Source organism: Phyllopteryx taeniolatus, chromosome 8 (genome assembly GCF_024500385.1).
Source record: "Phyllopteryx taeniolatus isolate TA_2022b chromosome 8, UOR_Ptae_1.2, whole genome shotgun sequence".
NCBI classification, from domain to species: Eukaryota; Metazoa; Chordata; class Actinopteri; order Syngnathiformes; family Syngnathidae; genus Phyllopteryx; species Phyllopteryx taeniolatus.
The window spans coordinates 17224490-17243434 of NC_084509.1; the positions used below are offsets into that span (position 1 = coordinate 17224490).

At 39.8% G+C, this 18945-nt stretch overlaps 1 protein-coding gene across 7 annotated transcripts in view; it reads right to left on the reverse strand.

The window, feature by feature from the left end:
* The window catches only part of aplp2 (amyloid beta (A4) precursor-like protein 2), a 108185-nt gene extending 104229 nt beyond the window's left edge, over window positions 1-3956 (reverse strand). For 4 of the 7 annotated variants that reach the window (XM_061780920.1, XM_061780916.1, XM_061780915.1 and 1 more), the window contains exon 1: window positions 3675-3954. In XM_061780920.1, the coding sequence (XP_061636904.1) occupies window positions 3675-3746 (72 nt within the window). In that variant the 5' untranslated portion in view covers window positions 3747-3954. Of the gene's footprint in view, window positions 1-3674 lie in introns of all 7 variants that reach the window. The other 3 variants (XM_061780917.1, XM_061780914.1, XM_061780918.1) reach the window with 2 other exon arrangements.
* Between the last annotated feature and the right edge of the window lie 14989 nt (window positions 3957-18945).

The following is an 18945-nucleotide window of genomic DNA, read 5'->3' on the forward strand; positions in this document are numbered from 1 at the left end:
ATATATATATATATATATATATATATATATATATATATATAGTATATTCTTATATTTTGCATATAATCTATAATTATTGTGATAGTTTTTGTTTTAGCAATTATTAGGTTTATCATCACATTTAGTCCAGTGAGAAATGATTAATGTTATTCTTTTGTCCACATGGACTTCTCAAGTTTTTATTGACACTTTCAACAGCGTCGGGAGGCCAATGAAGTCATATGCATGTGCTGCTGGGAGTGCAAATAAATCTCAAACAAACAAAGAAGACAAGCAGCACCATTCAGCTCAGCTATCGATGAAACAACACACACACAAAAACGCTAAGCATGCGACTTGGCCACCACCGGCCTTGCCACCGTACGATTCCAACATTTAATCACACTGACTGATCAGGAGCCGTGGATTTCCTGCATTAATCACTCCTGGGGAGCAGTCTGCCCTGTATTGACCGCCGCATGGCAGCATCGATTCCTTTTGGTTCTGCGTTTTCTGGTCGCGCGGAGGGTTCCTGGCGGGTGGTACCTGACTGGGTGGACCGGCCTCCAAATGGCGATGAACGGTCAGCTGGAGACGTCTTGTTAAGAACGGTTTGCTGACACACTCGTGCGATCCTGAGCGAGGTGTGAAAGTGGACCTCAGATGGAGCTGAAGTTGAAGGGGGGTGGGGTGGTTTTGTTTGAAAAAGAGGTGTCAGAGCACCAACCACTGTATCCCAACCTTTATTGAGCCAAGGCACATACAGTATTTTACATTGTTGAAGTCAGACATCTTGACTGAGAGACTAACATCTTAGTACATACAGTATGTCCCAGGGGAGTTAAGTTTAGCCTTGGTTGTTAGTGGAATTTATGGAGACTAGAGTCTTTGCTGCATCCATATGCACTTCCAGTGCATTTTTTTCCAAACCAAATCATCTGCAAGCCATCTATTCGTAATGGTAATGCTCTACGATGAGTTTGACATATTGATTGATTGTACTTAATGCATCCCTCCTATTTTTTTGTGTGTTACAGACGCGAGACACACAAACGAGATCCCTGATGTTTGTACCAATTGGCACACTTGATGATGGCAGCAGTTGGGTTGTTTCGATAACAATAATATCTGACACTTTTATGATTGGTTTAGGGTAGATAGTATACAACGACAAGGGTAGATAATATGCAACGACAAAGAACAGGTGGTGTTGCAGACAATTCAAAAGCAATAATGTTCTAGACGTATTCTAATGATCCCTGAAAATTGAATATTGATTTGGAATTAAGATTAACAGAGAAGAGACAAGAATGAGGAATAATGCTCACCCACAGCCATCTTCAGATATAGCAATACCATTTCAAAAATCCATCCATCCATATCCACAAAAATCCCTCCAAATCCATCCGTATGGTTCTTGATTTGACCAATTAAACCATGATATTTTCTAAGAGAATGGTTTGAGATCCTACATGGAACGAATACCAGATAACCTTCTCTAGCTTCAGCCACTTGGGCCATTTTGTCAGAAACAATAATTATTGATAAATTTCTTGCTTAGCAACCGTAATTCCTGAAATGGTGAAGCTCAAGAAAAAAAAAATGTGATCCTTGACTATCTGCCATGTTTGGCACATTTACCAATAACCATCAGTCATCTTAAAATATAGCTACCATTTTGGAAATCCATAGCAGAACATTCAAAATGAGGTGGGTTCTTGATTTGACAAATCAAACAACATTTTGTGAGAGAAACTACTGGATTGAGTACCAGGGACCATTCTCTGACCTCAGCCACTGTGGCAATTTTTTCAGAAACCATCATAATTTATAAGATTCTTGCAATGGAACAGTAATCCCTGAAATGATGAAGCTCAAGGTAAAAATTTCAAATTTGACCATCAGCCATCTTGTATCAAAAAATCAGAAGTGTCTTGGGTCAAAATCAATAGGGTCATTGCTATGACAGAACAACAGATACCAAAACTGAGAAGAGACAAATGCCAGTATGACCACTCAGCCACCTTACCGTCCTGCTCACCATTATTGGCACCCCTTCAATTTTTAGATAACCTGTATAATATTGTCAGTAATAAATGGAAATGTACCAAACTTATATCATCAGGATCTTTGAATTAGAGGTATAAAGTAATTTAACAAAGCAATTTGTTTTTATCAATTTAGACTTTATAATTTCAAAGAAAAAAAAACAACAGAAAACAGCATGTGCAGCAATACTGGCACCCCTCAATATTTGGTTGCGCACCCTTTGGCAGTGATGACAACCTCCAAACATTTCTTGTATCCATCTATAAGCTTTTTGCACTTTTCAGGTGGTATTTTCTCCCACTCATCCTTTGCAATTTAATCAAGGTCTTGAACATTTGCAGGGTTCTTTTCCCCTGTGGCAGATTTCAGCTGCACCCAAAGATTTTCAATTGGATTGAGGTCAGGACTCATTGCTGGCCATTTTAAAACAGTAAGTGTTTTTCCTTTTCAACCATTCCTGTGTGCTTTCAGATGTGTGCTTTGGGTCTTTGTCTTGCTGGAGGAGCCATGATCTTCACCTCAAACCAAGTTTCTTACATTGGGTAAGGCATTTCACTCTCTCTTGATAATTTTCTGATTTCATGATATCTGTGCTACAGTCGGGGCCTCCAGTACCAGATGCAAGAAAGCAGCCTGACGACATTAAGGATCCTCGACCATGCTTGACTGTTGGTAGGGTGTTATTTTCTTTAAAGTCTTCATTGCACCATCTGTAAACATACTGTTTGTGTGCATTGCCAAACAGCTCTATTTTTGTTTCATAGGTCCATAAAATGTTTATCATTTTCTCTTTTGTATCAAACACAAGTCCTCAATAAAAGAAAATGTGTTTCACTTCATTCATTTTCTTCAGGAGACATTACACATTTAGTACTGAAACTTCATGGGTGCAATAATAGTGAGCAGGACTGTATATAAGATATCTTTCAAAATTCGTAATGTTCTTCACAAACATGATTTCTGCTTATATTGTGGTCATCATGTGGGCGGTGATTGAATAATTCCCCGTTCATCGTGGGAGTTACGTTCCATACCCAACCACAATACAAGCCTAAAAATACCCCTACTAGACTTTTAAAAAACATTGTAAACATATTTGAACACAAAATAATGCAAGCATAAAATGAATTTAGAATAAATAATACTGAAATAAAATGTATAATTTAAATCTTAAATGACCCCTTTCTCAAGTTGAGATATTGTTACAATTTATTGAAATACACTAAATCTATTTATCAGAAAATCCGCGATGCAGCGGAAACGCGAGACAGCGGGGGGTCACTGCACTACACCTGACAAAACAGCATGTGTGGTCTGTCTACAGTCCAAGTGGATTAAAAACGTCCGACTCTGCGATAAAGATAGACTGTAAACAGCCAGCATGGAGGGAGGGAGGTTACTGTGTGTTACAGTATATGCGTGCTCCCCGGAGGCCTGACAAAGCCACTCGTCTTTCATTTGATCTCTGCACCACGCACCTTCTCGAATGAAACCAGTGAGGGAGGGCGGGGGTCGGATATATGTCAAACTGACAATTTTGTTGGACAATATTACCAAAATGACACCCCCCCCCCCCCCAAAAAAAAACAACAACACAAAAAAAACCCAGCTCAAAATGTACCAGACATGTTTTAGCGTAAACGTACCTCGATGTATCCGGCCAACGATGGCACCACGACGGCCAAGACCAGAGCTGATATCACCGGGACGGAACCCATCTTCTACGAGTGGTAAAGAACTCCTTAAAAGCTGTCCGGCGTCAAAAAGACACACTTCAAAAGAGTCTCCGGGAATGCAACGACGATATCCGTTCTTGGCCACAAGTCTTGCTCCTGCTTCCTGCTCCTGCCTGTTCGGACGGGCAGCGGAAAAACGTAGGGAGGTTCACCCAGTCGGAGTCGCTCCGCCGTAGAAATGTGGGCAGAGATTATTGGGAAGGCTGCTCCATAGATGTTGCCTCCTCCCTCCTCTCTATTGCTGGTTGGGGCTCATCCACTCACACGCACTGTGGGCTGCCCGCACTGCGCCCCCTGGGCGGCATCCAACGGTAACTGCAGGAAAAACGGGGAGACGTCTCGATAGTGCAGTGGTTCCCAAATTGGGGTCTGTAAAATAATTTGCAATAAATAATTATGTATTTTTTTTAAAAAAAAGTGCATACCTACATATGGGAACCAGCATGCTAATCAAACAAAGATACTAAACCAATGACTCCTTTTTGGGCCAATTAATAGAAGCTCTGATGATGTGATTGTAACGTATCATCATCACATATATCTGAAACGAATAAAGGGATGGTGGAGTGGGGTAGACAAAAGGTGTATTATTACAGTAATAAGTCCTATTTATCGAGAATAAAAGGTGCATTTTTGAGAGTATAGTCCTACTTTTCTAAGAAAATAAAGGCATCATTTCTACAAAAAAGGTGGAATATTGCCAAAATAAAGTTCTATCTTTGAAATTCATTTGTTAAAATGTGACACTCTTCTCTTCCATCATTCTTTTTTTCTTGAAGAAATGTGACCATAATCATAACATTACAACGTTTTTTCTCAAAAATAGGCACCTTTTTAAATGTCTAAAGTCAAGTTCATTTCTGTAGCCCTTAATCGCGAGAGTCTCAAAGAGCTTCACAGGCCCACACAGTTCCCAAAAATCAACAACATCCCCTTGTCTAGACCCCTCACCCAGGCAAGGGGAAGAAAAAAAAACATTTTAGGGGCAAATAAGGAAGAAACTTTGACAAGGGATCACCGATGGAAGAATACCCCTTCCAGGATGCAATGGCTGCTGAGTGGGCAATATTAATTACATGAGATGATACTATACAAAGTCAATTTAAACAGCATGAGAGTCCGTTTAATGAAGTGAAGCACTGTGGGTAGACCACTCCAGGGAAACTGTCCTCCTCAGTACCTCTTTCTATTGGTCGATACACAATCCTCCACAGCAAACGGCCTCATTTCCCTCAACGCCACCTAGTCTAATCTCCGAGCAGGAGAGGGGGAGGGGAAGCGGCAATAAAACAGGCCAAAGTCCAGATGTCAGGGTGTGAGGCAGGGTGAGAGACTAGTTGCATACTGGGTGTGGTTAAACCAAATGTGAGTCTTAAGTAAAGATTTCAACATTTCTACAGAGGTAACCTCTCTAATTTCTGCTTGTAGGGCATTACAGATTACCAGAGCCCAGTGTTAGTGCAGGTTACAGTAAATTAGTTCGGTTAGATTAGTGCAAGTGTAGGGTAATATGATCAAAGTAGTTATGTTTAATTGGCGTTAGGATTGTGAGGGGGTCCTTGGAAACATTTCTCGAGCCAACATTTGTTACTTTGAGGAAAGACAGTATTTTGCAGATATAGGGCTTCATAATATTCCTTTCTCAAAATTACTGTTTGTTAGAATTTATAATGACCAAATCCAATCAAACATCATTGTTCAGTCTTAATCCAATGAGATCCATATTTGTTCGCATATTACCTGCGATTGGCTGGCAACCACTTCAGGGTGTACCCCGCCTCCTGCCCGATGATAGCTGGGATAGGCTCTAGCACGCCCGCGACCCTAGTGAGGAGAAGCGGCTCAGAAAATGGATGGATGGGTCCATATTTGAGTGTAAAACGGGCAGTATACTGTATCTCAGAAACTCCTACATAACATTGGCTTCTAATGTGTACATAATGTAGAAATCATGTTTTACTTGATTGGTCTCTTAGGCATTTAAAATAGCATTCAATCTTTTCTATATGAAGTGTAATCAGGATAAAGGGATAGATTTGTGTCTCACAAACATAAAAAAGGCTTTACAATTTGATTAAAGTGTCCCCGCTGTGTCTTGTTTTAATACTCCCTAATGTCGTGTTGATAAAGGTCGCATTTACATTTCCATCTTTGCTTCAGGCATGTTATTAAGCTTTTAAACATCATCCGGCGATATGACTCAGAATGAGCAGGATTTGCATGTTGAGCCTAATGCAATGTGATCCCCAGGCGCCTGCACTAAAAACAAAACAAAACACAGGACTTATTTAGTTTAGTCTCCTGTGAAGAATGCTGGATATTTTGAGCAATAAAGAAAAATACCACTATAAATAAACCAACTGCATCCTTGAAATAACTCATCTGCAAAATGACAAAAATTTATGTTAACCCACTCTAGTGGGTTAACATAAATCTCCTCCTCTGTTTTGAGAGGGCCTTTCTAGCTTTACAGACTTCCCTTTTTTCACACCACTTTCAAGCCACTGGCCCTCAATCAGCAATTTGGATATTGTTGTACTCAAATGTATCTTCTATTTGAGATATCTTCCCCCACAAGTCAATATCCATCCATCCACCCATCCATCCATCTTCCTCTGCTAAACAAGCCCATAATTCACACAGAGTAATGACACCCCCCCAAATGTTTATAATTGCCTATAACTGAAAAACTTCATTTAAATCAAACTCATTTTAAAACATTACATTTAAAAATAAATTTCTTACAGATGATCTGATTTATTGAATACTCTAAATTGCCCGTAGGTGTGAATGTGAATGCGAATGGTTCTTTGTTTCGATGTGCCCTGCGATTGGCTGGCGACCAGTTCAGGGTGTACCCCGCCTCTCGCCGGAAATAGCTGGGATAGCCTCCAGCACGCCCGCGACCCTAGTGAGGATAAGCAGAACAGAAGATGGATGGATGGATCTGATTACCCCCCCCCCCTCCCCCCAGTACCAGAAATGCCAGGATTAACTGTGCTTTGGCGCCACCTTGTGGCATTTTAGGGCCTTATAGCAAGAGCGGAAAAATATGCGCTCTTGCCACTGACATCCAATGACCATGACCTAGTGTCGAGATTGCAACCAAGTGTTAGAGTAAATGATAACAAACCAATTTTTTAAATATGTAAAGAAATACATTTGTTCTTACTGTTGGTTTGCAATGTCAAATAGGAACCATAAAAGTGGAACTTGTAGAGAATAAAATATTTTTGATGCAAACTTTGGCCTTTGTATATTTATGAGTGTGTAATTTTGTCTCGTTCCTTTCATGGTTTCTGCGAGGCATGTATAAAATGAATCATGTAGACTTTTAGTGGGGGGTGCTGCCTCTGGAGAAAAATGATGTGATGAGAGGATAACAAAAGAAATTGTTCCAAAGAGGCTTGTCCAGTGTTTCCCAACCTTTATTGAGCATTTTACATAAGGAAACTCTCATGCCACACCACTAAACACACAAAAAGTAGGAATACTAAAATAATGATGATCTTGTCTCAATTTACTCACAAATGGTTCTTACTTTTGGTTGACAGTGTCAGAGAGGTATTCCTTTAACAATATATTTTTTTTATCGTGCTCGTACTTGCAATGGTGCACAACTGCACTGCATCATACAGAGTTCAGTGTTGTTGCCTTTCTCATGGAGGCAAATACTGTAACCAATTGCTTGTACTGGTTCTAATGAGTGTATGTTCCCCCTAATTAAATATCTAAGAACATTTAAGCTAACACTCCGTGATAACAATTAGAAACAAGAATAGTTTAAGAGGTTATTCAAGCTTACAAATTCATTGTTTGAAATACATTTTAAGTCAGAGGATGAGGGCTAAAGTACAGTAGAACTACTGTAGTGAAGTTGTATAGTATTGACATTTAGCCCTGAATCATTTGATGGGTTTCTAAACTTGGAGCACACAAAGCAGTTTTTACACATAGCGAACCAAAATGAGTACTTTGTTTGAAGGGGACATACCCGGTATTAATGAAAATTTACTTTTCAATTGCTTGTATACAAATAACTCTGGCGTGACTTCCCATTCATCAAATTAAGCAACCAAATCAATCTTTTGTCATCTACCTATAATATTTCTGAAAATGTGAGTGAGCTCTTTACAATTATGCTGAATTCTGACATCACAATTCTAATTTACATAGAAAGTGCTCCCACACCAGGTTTCTTTACAGATGACTTGACAGCAAGGCTGGGAGAAGATCTGCCATTTTCAAGCCCCTGTCTGAAACACAAAGTGAAAGCCATAAGGTAAGCAGAACTGCACTGAGTTTTGTTGCATGCAGAGATTAGCGTTAGGTAACAGGGGTCCTCTAAAAAGTCTACATGCCCCTTTTTAAAAGCCATTTTTGTCATATCAAAACAGAGACGAAGATAAATCATTAAAAAAATCCACCATTAATGTGTCGTATAGGTGTAACTACGGCGCCCCTAAGATGAAAAAAAAAAAAAAAAACGAAGAACAAATCTTTTCAACGAGGCAGGGGGGGACTAGGGGGAAAAAGTGGCCCGGGAGTCAATGACAGATCGACGGTGGACTGTGGGGAGCCAGCCAGCCAGCAACACAATTTTATTCAAAATTTAACCCGATAAAAAAACAACAACCTGCATTTGACATTGTTTTATACCTTAATTCATTGAGTAAGCAATTACCTGAAAAACCTAAAACAAAAAATATAAACAAGGACAAAAGGAACATAGTAATGACCAATATACATCCAGGATTATCAAATCATAAGTCATAAAGTCAGTGTACACACCGAAATGCAAGTTAAAACTATAAACTAATATTGCAAAACAAAACTGTCATGCAGTAAATGTTAAGACATAAAAAATATGATGAAAATCCCTGGCAAACACCTGCCTGCATGCTCAGTTGCTTCTTTTCTTTCTCTTAGTTTACTGGCTCAAGGTTCATTCACTCACACACTTTTTTATTCAGGCTTTCCCCCTTTTACTGGTCTTAGAGGAGATGCAAAGTAAATGGAAACAGGGACGGTTCTAGACATGCAAAAATCTTAAGTGGGCATCATGTGACAGCATATATTTATTCTAGTTTATTATATATCATTATTTATCAAGCTGCTAATTTAGCAATTAGAACACGGCATCTTTCACTACTTAAATACTTTCACTCAAATAACACACTCGGGTATAGCCGTTAATGACTATTGTTGACATTGCACTGTTTCCTACACAGGGCCGGCCAGCTCATAGGGCGGGATTAGCAAATGCTATGTGCGCCTCTGCTTCAGGCGGGCGCCAAAAATCGGGTGGAAATTAAAATATATATGTTTGCAGGGGACATTCACCTTTCATAAAACTATGTTAAAACGAAATGAGAATGAAATTAATATACACAATTAAATAAAAGAAGGGGAGCAAGGCGAACTATGTACAGTATTTTGAAATCAGCTCACCTCGAGACTCTTTTCTCTCTCTCCCGTTTTCAAATCACAATGTGCAGAGCATTCAAATCCCCTCGGAATTAACAGGGCTAAGCACAACAGAACATTTCTGGATTTCTCAACCTCCCCAATAGCAACACACAACAATAAACACACATATCAGTTCGTTACATTATTAAAGAGCAATTTGAACTTGTAAACTCATTATTTAATGTGAAACTAAAAAGTTAAAACAACAGTGACAGCCTCAATTGTTGCGGAGAAAACTGAATAAATCTAAGGCTGGAGCTTGATGTTATAGAAATTACAGATGTGTCTATTGTGTTTCTTTCTCACTACTTACACTTATTCACAAAAACATATTTTCTCTTGTTATTTTTATAGATATTTCTCCATATTCTAAATATTAAAATGCAGATGCCAATGCACATAAATCACCTCAGTGCTAGACACCACCCATGCACGCATGAACTGGACCAGTTCAATAACAATAACACACAAATGAACAGGAAACAAAGGAAATGCTTAAAATACCCCAATGCATTCCCTTGAATACAATTCCTGTCTCTTTGTGCATGTTTAGTTGTGTGAGTGTGGTTTTCCAAGCGAGGACAAAAACGTACAAACAGTCAAGCACACATAACATAGGAGGATCAATAAGTACACTGTACTAAGCAACTCTATCAAAACGATGTTAAGCGTTCCAGTAACAAACAGAACTTAACTTCCGCCTAGCTCTTATTTTGAAACTCAAAATTGCACCACTTCCGGTGGCTGACTGACTAACGTGACGATCTCTAAATGGCGCAAATCACGTAAATTAAACTCAAACAACATTATACACATGCATACAAGATTAATAAATGTTTAAGGCGCTTGAATTATAAAGTTATTAATATTTCCTTAAACTATAAATGACTCTGTGGCCATTTCATTTTTTTTCTCTTCTTTGTCTCGTGGCCCGAGACGGCGGAGAACTGTTTTTAATTTTTTTTTTATACGTGTTAATGTCCATCCGGGTCAACTTTCGGGTAAACAAACAGAGGCTTCTATGAGGGGCCGTTAGGGACATTATTCAGGATTAGCTCTCCCCGTGCCTGGGTGTTTTTTTTCCGGGCACTCTGGTTTCCTCCCACTTCCCAAAAACATGCGTGGTAGGTTGATTGAAGCCTCTTAATTGCCCGTAGGTGTGAATGTGAGTGCGAATGGTTGTTTGTTTCTATGTGCCCTGGGATTGGCTGGCGACCGGTTCAGGGTGTACCCCGCCTCCCGCCCGGAGATAGCTGGGATAGGCTCCAGCAGCCCGCGACCCTAGTGAGGAGAAGCAGTAAAGAAAATGGATGGATGGATGGATATTTACATTTATCCACACTGTTGGAGCCCCATGTCAAGTCATGAATGTGAGAATGGGGACTCCAAGTGGACAGCAATGATATCTGCACCTTTAACTGTATTGATGAATTACAGTAGTTGAGAGTTTTTGTTACTCAGCTTTAAAATAGTGTCGTGTGTAACCCCCTCTACAAGTTGAATAGTACTGTATATTTCTATATTACTTGTTGAATTGCGTATATTCCCCGATCCGACAAAGAAAATCTGTGTCAAACGCAATTACCTTGTGTTTCACATGTTTATAGAAAACTTGGAAATTTGTGCAGTTGAACAATTTCGGTGTAGCGATTTGAAGCAGTAATGTCTCTGCGGACGAAGAGAAAGACCCTCCAGCGGCCAGAGCAAGAATCAGGAAGCAGTTGATCCATAAAGCTGGTAATCATGTACATGCAAATTAATTCAAACAGGACCGCCAAGTCAGAGAATGGTTTCAGTCAAACTAGACAAATAGCTTACAAAAATGACGGTCTCTCTTTGTCTGCAATTGAATGAGCCACAACATGCTTCCTTTTTAAATGTTCGTATCTCACAGTCGTGCTGCCATGAAAGGCAAGTTGTGTCTCACGTGTTTTGCATCTCATTCCTCTTCAGTGTTTGCTCAAATGTTGGGTTTCCGGTGCTAACGCGGGTTAGCTGTAGTTCTTCCGATTTTTATATCCTGAGAAAAGGGTGACAGCTGCCTCCTCCCACTTCTCGGTGCGCATGACGTAGTTACTGTCCATCGCTAAATTGGTCAGGTGCTACGTTACTCATCTCTTTTGCAGGCCATCGTTGTTTATAAACTTCACTTCACTACTTAAACAAAATCTGAACCGTAGGGTATATCAAAAAGCCATCTTTCCCTCAAAGATTCTTATTGCTTCAATAATTCTGGGCTCAGAGTGTTAGTGAGAAGGTTAGCAAGATGTAACTGTGCGATTACACCCCTTTATTATTTTCACAAATCCGGCTGGATGGATGAGCCGTCGGACTTCAAACCATTTTTATGTTGCTTTCAAAACTCCTGCAATTTGCTGCATGTTTTGGGGATGTGGGAGGAAACCGGAGTACCCGGAGAAAACCCACCCAGGCACGGGGAGAACATGCAAACTCCACACAGGCGGGGCCGGGATTTGAACCCCAGAACTGTGAGCCACATGTGCTAATCAGTATTTTTAATCTATCGTCGCTACTGAGTTTGGGAATGTCAACCTTTTAGACCACTTTGGCTCCTCAAGGCACTTAAACCTATTTTTAAGATTCGCGCGCCGGCTGAATCAATGGCCTTGAAACCTGTTTAAACGGGACAAAACCCGTCAGGTACTCTAACCCGAGGTGTTAACACGTTTTTCAGACATACACAAACAAAAACACACTATTTCCAACCATTTAAATTCTTAAAAAACATACCCTTAAAGTTTGTGCCACTTTGATTTAAACAACACAGGGAGAAACTGAAACAGACAATCCGGCAGAAATTTAGGAAAAGGCTTTCTGCTTACCTTTATTTGGTGCAGTTTTCGGATGCCTTGGTTCGCCTTCCCCACATTGCACCTCCTCAGAATTCAGTCAGCTTTAGAAAAGATTTTAAAGTTCTCTTACTGGTCTATAAATCACTAAATGGTTTAGGTCCTAAATACATGAAAGAAATGCTCATGGAATATAAACCCAGTAGGGCTCTAAGATCGATAGACACAGGTCAAATAGTGGAGCACAGAGTCCAAAGCAAACATGGTGAAGCAGCATTTAACTATCATTCTGCACACAAATGGAATACGTTGCCAACAGAAGTGACGTCTGCCCCAAGTGTGAATGTTTTTAAGTCTAGGTTAAAAACCCTTCTTTTTTCTCATGCTTATTAGAGCATTTTCACTTTTAAATGATATTTCTTGCACTATACGCTGTTTTAATTGTACTTTTATTTTTTTCTTGTTGTTTTAAATGTTTATAAGCTGTTTTTTTTCTTCTTTGTTTTTTAAGACTCTTAATCATCTAAGGCACATTGAGTTACCTTGTGTATGAAATGCATTATATAAATATATTTGCTTTGCTTTGCTTTAGGGAACAGACAGATGGACAGCGTGGACAAGGGGCATAGGGGATAAAGAAACAATATTGAATCGAATCGCAACCTAAAGAATCAAAATCAAATTGAATTGTGAGGTCCTTAACAATGCTCAGTCCCAGTTCAGTACCAGTCGGCAGCACGGTGAACAAGAAGTTAGCAAGTCAGTCTCACATTTCTGAGGTTTTGATTTGAATTATGGGTACTCCATATTCTTGCTGCTCCCGCATTCCAAAAACATGCATATTAAACATTTACATAACAAGGCAAATATTTTGTCATATTTGGTGTTGGAGTAATCCAAAAGTAAAATCCTACTTCGCGGTTTCTCACCTTTCGCGGGGGGTTCTGGTTCCCATTAACCGCGGAAAAATAGGGATCACTGTACTTATATATTGTGGTACTTTGCTGCGATTGGCTGGCGACCGATTCAGGGTGTACCCCGCCTCCCGCCCGACGATGGCTGGGATAGGTTCCAGCAGCCTGCAACCCTAGTGAGGATAAGCGGTAAAGTAAATGGATGGATGTGGTACTTTGATTACATTACGGACTACTTTTTTTCCACAGGTAACTGTATCAGAATGCATTTTTAAAATAACCCGAGTCCCAACCCTGTTTATGAGGCATGTGGTGGTCACATAGATTTAAGTTACTAATCATAGTAACGTTCCCGATGAAGGTCAACAGTGCATTATTTTTTGTACAAAACCCTATTACAGTTTTGTGATAACTTTCAGTTCATATGATAGTATGAAAAGGCATTTGGGTATGGCATTTTCCTTTCCGTCAGCAATTTAAAAAAAATGCTGTTTGATGCTGTTTAATTACAGTTATTTACTGGTATTGATAAATTAATAATTTAAGTTTTCACTTATCTGCAAGGGATGACTATTTAACATTATTTTACAATTATTCTAAAATACAGTGGTCTTCTGTTGGTGCCCAGAGTCAGCTAAACGCAGTGAAGCTGTGTTCCATGCAGCTCAACTCTGGAACAGTCTTCCTTTTGACGTGAGACAGGCGTCTATTCTGACAGTGTTTAAGTCCACGGTTCTGTTCAGATGCACATATAACAACTGTGTTCAACAAAACAAGAAAAGTGTTCTATTTGAATTTTATTTTAATTAATTGTTGTTTTACAATAGGTGTCATTGTGTAACTTGTCTTTTTCCCCCACTTCTTGTAAAGTACTGTGAATTGCTCTGTGTATGAATTGTGCTGTGCGGAGCGCAGATTCCATCCATCCATCCATTTTCTTCCACTTATCCAGGGTTGGGTTGGTTCGATCCTCCATTAAATAATAGGGATTCGATTGATTTAATAATTTGTGTTTTAATGTTTTCCACACAGCGATAAGTACAGAGCAACAAATAATGACTGTGCTCTCGGAAAAGTATAACTATTATAAAGATAGCCTGCCATTCGATTCCATTTACATTTACTTCAAACTGTGACTTTTACATGGTTTATTTCTATTATCAGTCATTCTTTGGCATGGTAATGCATGATTCCATCCCACTTTGGACAACATAATTGTAATAGGACGTGTGTGTGATGTTACCTGAGGTTTTGCATAAAGAAGCACTGTTCAATAGGATAATTGTTTGCACAGTCACTCCTTTTTTTTTTTTAACACTTCCTGTTATGCCCTCTTAGTTACATCTGCTTTTTCTCGGCAGTGACAAAGCCTGTTTAAAATAAATCATTACTTGTGGCACAGTTTTGCCGCTGGACTGAGTTGTCTGCCACAATGCATTTGTTCTATGAAAAGTGCTGGACTATTTGCCGATGTTGTCTGAATTGTTAAATGTTTTTTCACTTGAAACATACCATCACAAATGTGATGACATTCCCCAAACACAGTGTGGGACAAATGAGTCCCAAGAGGTAGTAAGAACACTGTGTCATTAGAACTGACTCTGCAAAAGTATTTGGAGAGGCACTTGCTTTTAAAGTGGGGCTTTAGTGCAATAATAATGTGTGTCGAAAGTCATTCATCCATCGCTCCATCTAGCCTGATTTAATATTTGACCTTGTCATTTAAACTGCTATTCTGTGAAAGAAATTCCATCTAAACAAAATGGAAAGTCAGCTCCCAGAAGGCCAGCACAGTCTCTGGAAGTCAAAGTCAAAGCTTTATAATAACAGTTAACTATAGACAAATGTCAAAATATAGCCATTTGTTGGAGAGATGCTATTCTGCTTCCTGACTACTATTAAAGGGCACCATTTTTAGAATGTGGGAGGAAGCAAGAGTACCACTGACAACCCACACAAGCATAGGCAAAACATGCAAACTCCTCACAGGAGGGACAGATTGTAACCCAGAACCTCGCGACTGCGAAACAGATGTGCTTGCCACTATTCCATCATGCAGCCCTCATTATTTTAGAATCTCAAAAATGCATGAATACACATTTCTCGCTGTGCATCAAATGCATTAGTGGACATACAGTAGGCACACAGGTTACATAGGCCAAAAGGAGAGCGGTGTCACTCAGCTCAATTTCAAGAGTGTGGAGGTGAGACTGAGGGATGTTGAGAGGTGACGGTAGCAGCAACCCATCAGCTGCACTGTTATCGGCTCTTTTGTACAAGGAGAAACAGGAGAAGCACCACCAGATCATTACAAATTGACCTCCACAGCAGGGTATTCATGTGCATCTTTGTACCTAAATGGTCAGAAACAGCCTAAGATCCCAAACGTCCACAAGAACGGCTTGTGTTCACATCCCAGTACTGTGCATTCAGATCTTCATTTGCTCAAGAACACCAGATTTAGAAGGTTCTCTTCACAGATAACAGCTGGTTTCACACTGCACATGACAGACACCCTCAAGCATGACTGGTTTGGTAGTGAGTCAATGATAGTTTTGGAAAATATATACAAGTACTTGGAGAAGTACCCTGTACTAGAAGTACCCTGACAACAGTTGGGTGCCGGGGTGAGACCCTCAGACACAATGTCAAAACATATGCTGGTGCAGTGGGCATTCCGGTGCTTCATAACGTGCCTGATGCGTTGGTAGTGTTTCACCAGTTCCTGAAAAACATTCATAACGTGCCTGATGCGTTGGTAGTGTTTCACCAGTTCCTGAAAAACAAAGGCATTGATTTGACTGGGCTGTCCCTTTTGCAAACCTGAATCTGAAACCACATCGCACCTCAGACTGTTTAGGAGCTTACTAATCGTGTTGCGCTCAAGACCACACTATCCAAGACCAAGACTTGCATGAGACCAGAACTCATCAAGACCAACACTGAGACAAGCCGAGACCAAGACAAGATCAAGAACATAAACATCAATTTCAAAAACCATGACAAGGTTGAAAAGTTAAAGAGCATTCTCTCTTCCTTTTAATTTTCTTTTAAATACATTTGACAGCCCAAAACACACTGTCTGCAGCTCTTTCAAAGCACAACATGCAAAAATCTCATTGTTTGGCATCTCATGTTCTTTTGAGTATTTCTGAATTCAGTCCTGGAGGGTTTATCATTCAATGTACTTTAAATGTGTTGTTAAAACTAGATTTAAAAAATACACTTAAACTTAATCAGGTATTGCCAGGACAATTTTGCTCTGCGAAATGACACAAATGCACAGTCAGTCAAGCTGCAAGGTAAGAAAAATATCCTGCTGACTAGGATGTTGTCTATTCTGTGCAGAAGTGGAGCTCAAGAGAGCATCAACAAGAAAAACAACAACAAAAAAAACTCTTCTCATGCCAGACAACCCGTAAGGGCTCTGACACAACAGTAAATACATCTCAACACAGCCATTTATGTATTATTCATGGCTCAGCCATCATCTGGGTGTCATTACCGAACACAGTATGTGATTTTGGAGACTGAATTATATATGTCTGAGATATGTTAATATATGACTAAACCACATAAAATGCTTTAACTTCCTAACACTTAGCAAGAAAGTCCAAGTAATGCATGCAAAATACTGTAGATGGGTCATTTTAAGTAGTTTTTGTCATGAATAATTATTGTATATCATCATATCAGAGCATATTATCATAATGCTTTTGCATTTAGTCTTCATTTGTTTAGTTTTTTTTTTTTTTTTTTTTTAGAGCATGGACAGCAGAGACTACAGTGAAAAAGGAATTGCAAGCTGTTAGAAAAACATTTCTTTGCACTTATAAAATGGATGTGCCTCATTCTGTTAATTATAACATCATATGAACTCTGCTCCAGTGACAAAAAAAAAGGTCAGCTTGCTCCTCATACCACTATTACAAAACAGACGACATGTTTGGGGGGCACCAGCTGTGTCATGGCAAGAGATAACTGCCTGATTCATTATTGTATATATGACTATGTAACAAGAATAGGAAAGCACACCCGTGCAGCTGCCAGCCAGCAATGTTGTGTTCGAACATTGTCCTTGCATGCGTTTAAAAAAAAATAAAAATTTAATTGTCTCTCATTTTCTCTGAAAGCGCTTGACCTTTCTCTGTCTACTAAGGGATAACATTTTTCCCGTGACACAAGGGCAAGTGAATTTGCGTGGAAATGTATTATAAACCAGTTATAGGGAAAGGAACATGGGCAAATTGAAACCAAAATTGACTCCAGGTAACACTATCAGGCAGTATAACCAGACAAACAGCAGCAAGAAGTAATGCATATTATTATTATTTTAAACATGTAATCCAATTGGATTTATTTTACGCATATATTGAAATATGAATGAATGCATTCATTTTTATATTTGTAATGTCTTTTTGGGTCTCCAGGCACTAGATGGCAGAACAGACCAGGAAAGGCGCACATAGAAGTTCCACTATGGTCTGAGTGGCCTTTTTGTTTTCACTTTGTCACATTATATATTGAGGAAAGGTCGGCTTCCTCGGCGAGGTCGAGAGCTGTTGCTCATGGTTTTGCAAGATGACTCACGGTATTGCAAGGTTCACGGTGCAGGTGAAAGCAGGAGAACCGGAAAAAACCCTCTTTTTCTTGCTGCTTTTTTTGCCTTCTCAATAGTTTTTTGTAGTTTCTGTGCCTTTTCCCACAGGTTTTTTTGTGAAAAAGACAGCTTCAAATCATATATTACCGTTCACTTCTGTCCCCGTCCATTCAATGTCTACATTCGTATACTGTACCTCCAAAACAGAAAAATACATGTTTACAATAACAAAACTGTCCATTGAGAAATTGTCTGTTGAATAATGTAGCGGGATTTATTGTCATATTTGCTTTATTTATAACATTGGAAATTGGATACTGCCTACTAAGAGTGAATTCTCTGCTTGAGCCCAAAAATTCAAGTGAAGTCATTAACGCAGAAATATGCTTAAAGGCATGGGAATCCTTAATTTCTTTTCCTCCGCTTAGTGATATTGTAGGATGAATTATTTTTCTGAGGAGCCTCTGTGATATGTTTTAATTTGAAATGTGGACATTTCATTTGAAGGGAGGTATGTATGTCAGAGTCTTTATTTTTGATTTGGATTTGTACAAAGTGGACCCTTTTTATATAAATCTTTTTGCACAATTGGCATTACCAGATAACTAGCAACCCTTTACTGCTCAGTGACTTTTTTTTTTTGTCAATGTCTTCTGTCTCCAAAGTGTTCTGCAAATTGACTGTCTGTTGTCGTACTAGAGGGGCTCCAACTACCGGAGACAAATTCCTTGTGTGTTTTTTGGACATAGTTGGCAAATAAAGATGATTCTGATTCTGATAAAAATTTTCAGACTGCTGTAATGTATTGGGGGAGGGATATGTTGTAACGGGGAGTCAGGATCATTATTCGCTCTTCGTGTGATGTTCTTTCACCCATGACCTTCGACTTGAGATAAACACTTGATAGGATACCACTTAAGAGTGCTACTGTTACAATATGTTTCAATAATCCGGTGGACCATCTCTTTGAGGGGGAGCGGCAGCGATGGCCCGCTGGGGGCCGGCTCTTGGGGTTTCCCGGTGGCGGACGTCGCCGGCCGGGATGCGGCTTTGCGCAGCGGAGGTCCACTAGCTGCCAATCCTGGCCCGTGGGTCTGCATTTGCTAGAATGGAGGCTTGCGCCAACAACAGGGCGCCTCACACCCAATCGATTGTGACGTGACTGGCTCGGACTGGCATAGCGGCTACGCTTGTAGTCTTGGGAGGGACTCGGGGCACCGAGTTGTTTCTGCATCTCTCCCAGCGTAGCCTTTTGGTCACGTGGGTCAGTCAGCCAATCAGTGTATTTTTTGGTGACTTACCCACACGGTTGCATGTGTTACGTGCTTGCTATTTATATTATATATTTATATTGCCTATATCCACTCTTGCTAATTAGAGGCCGTGAA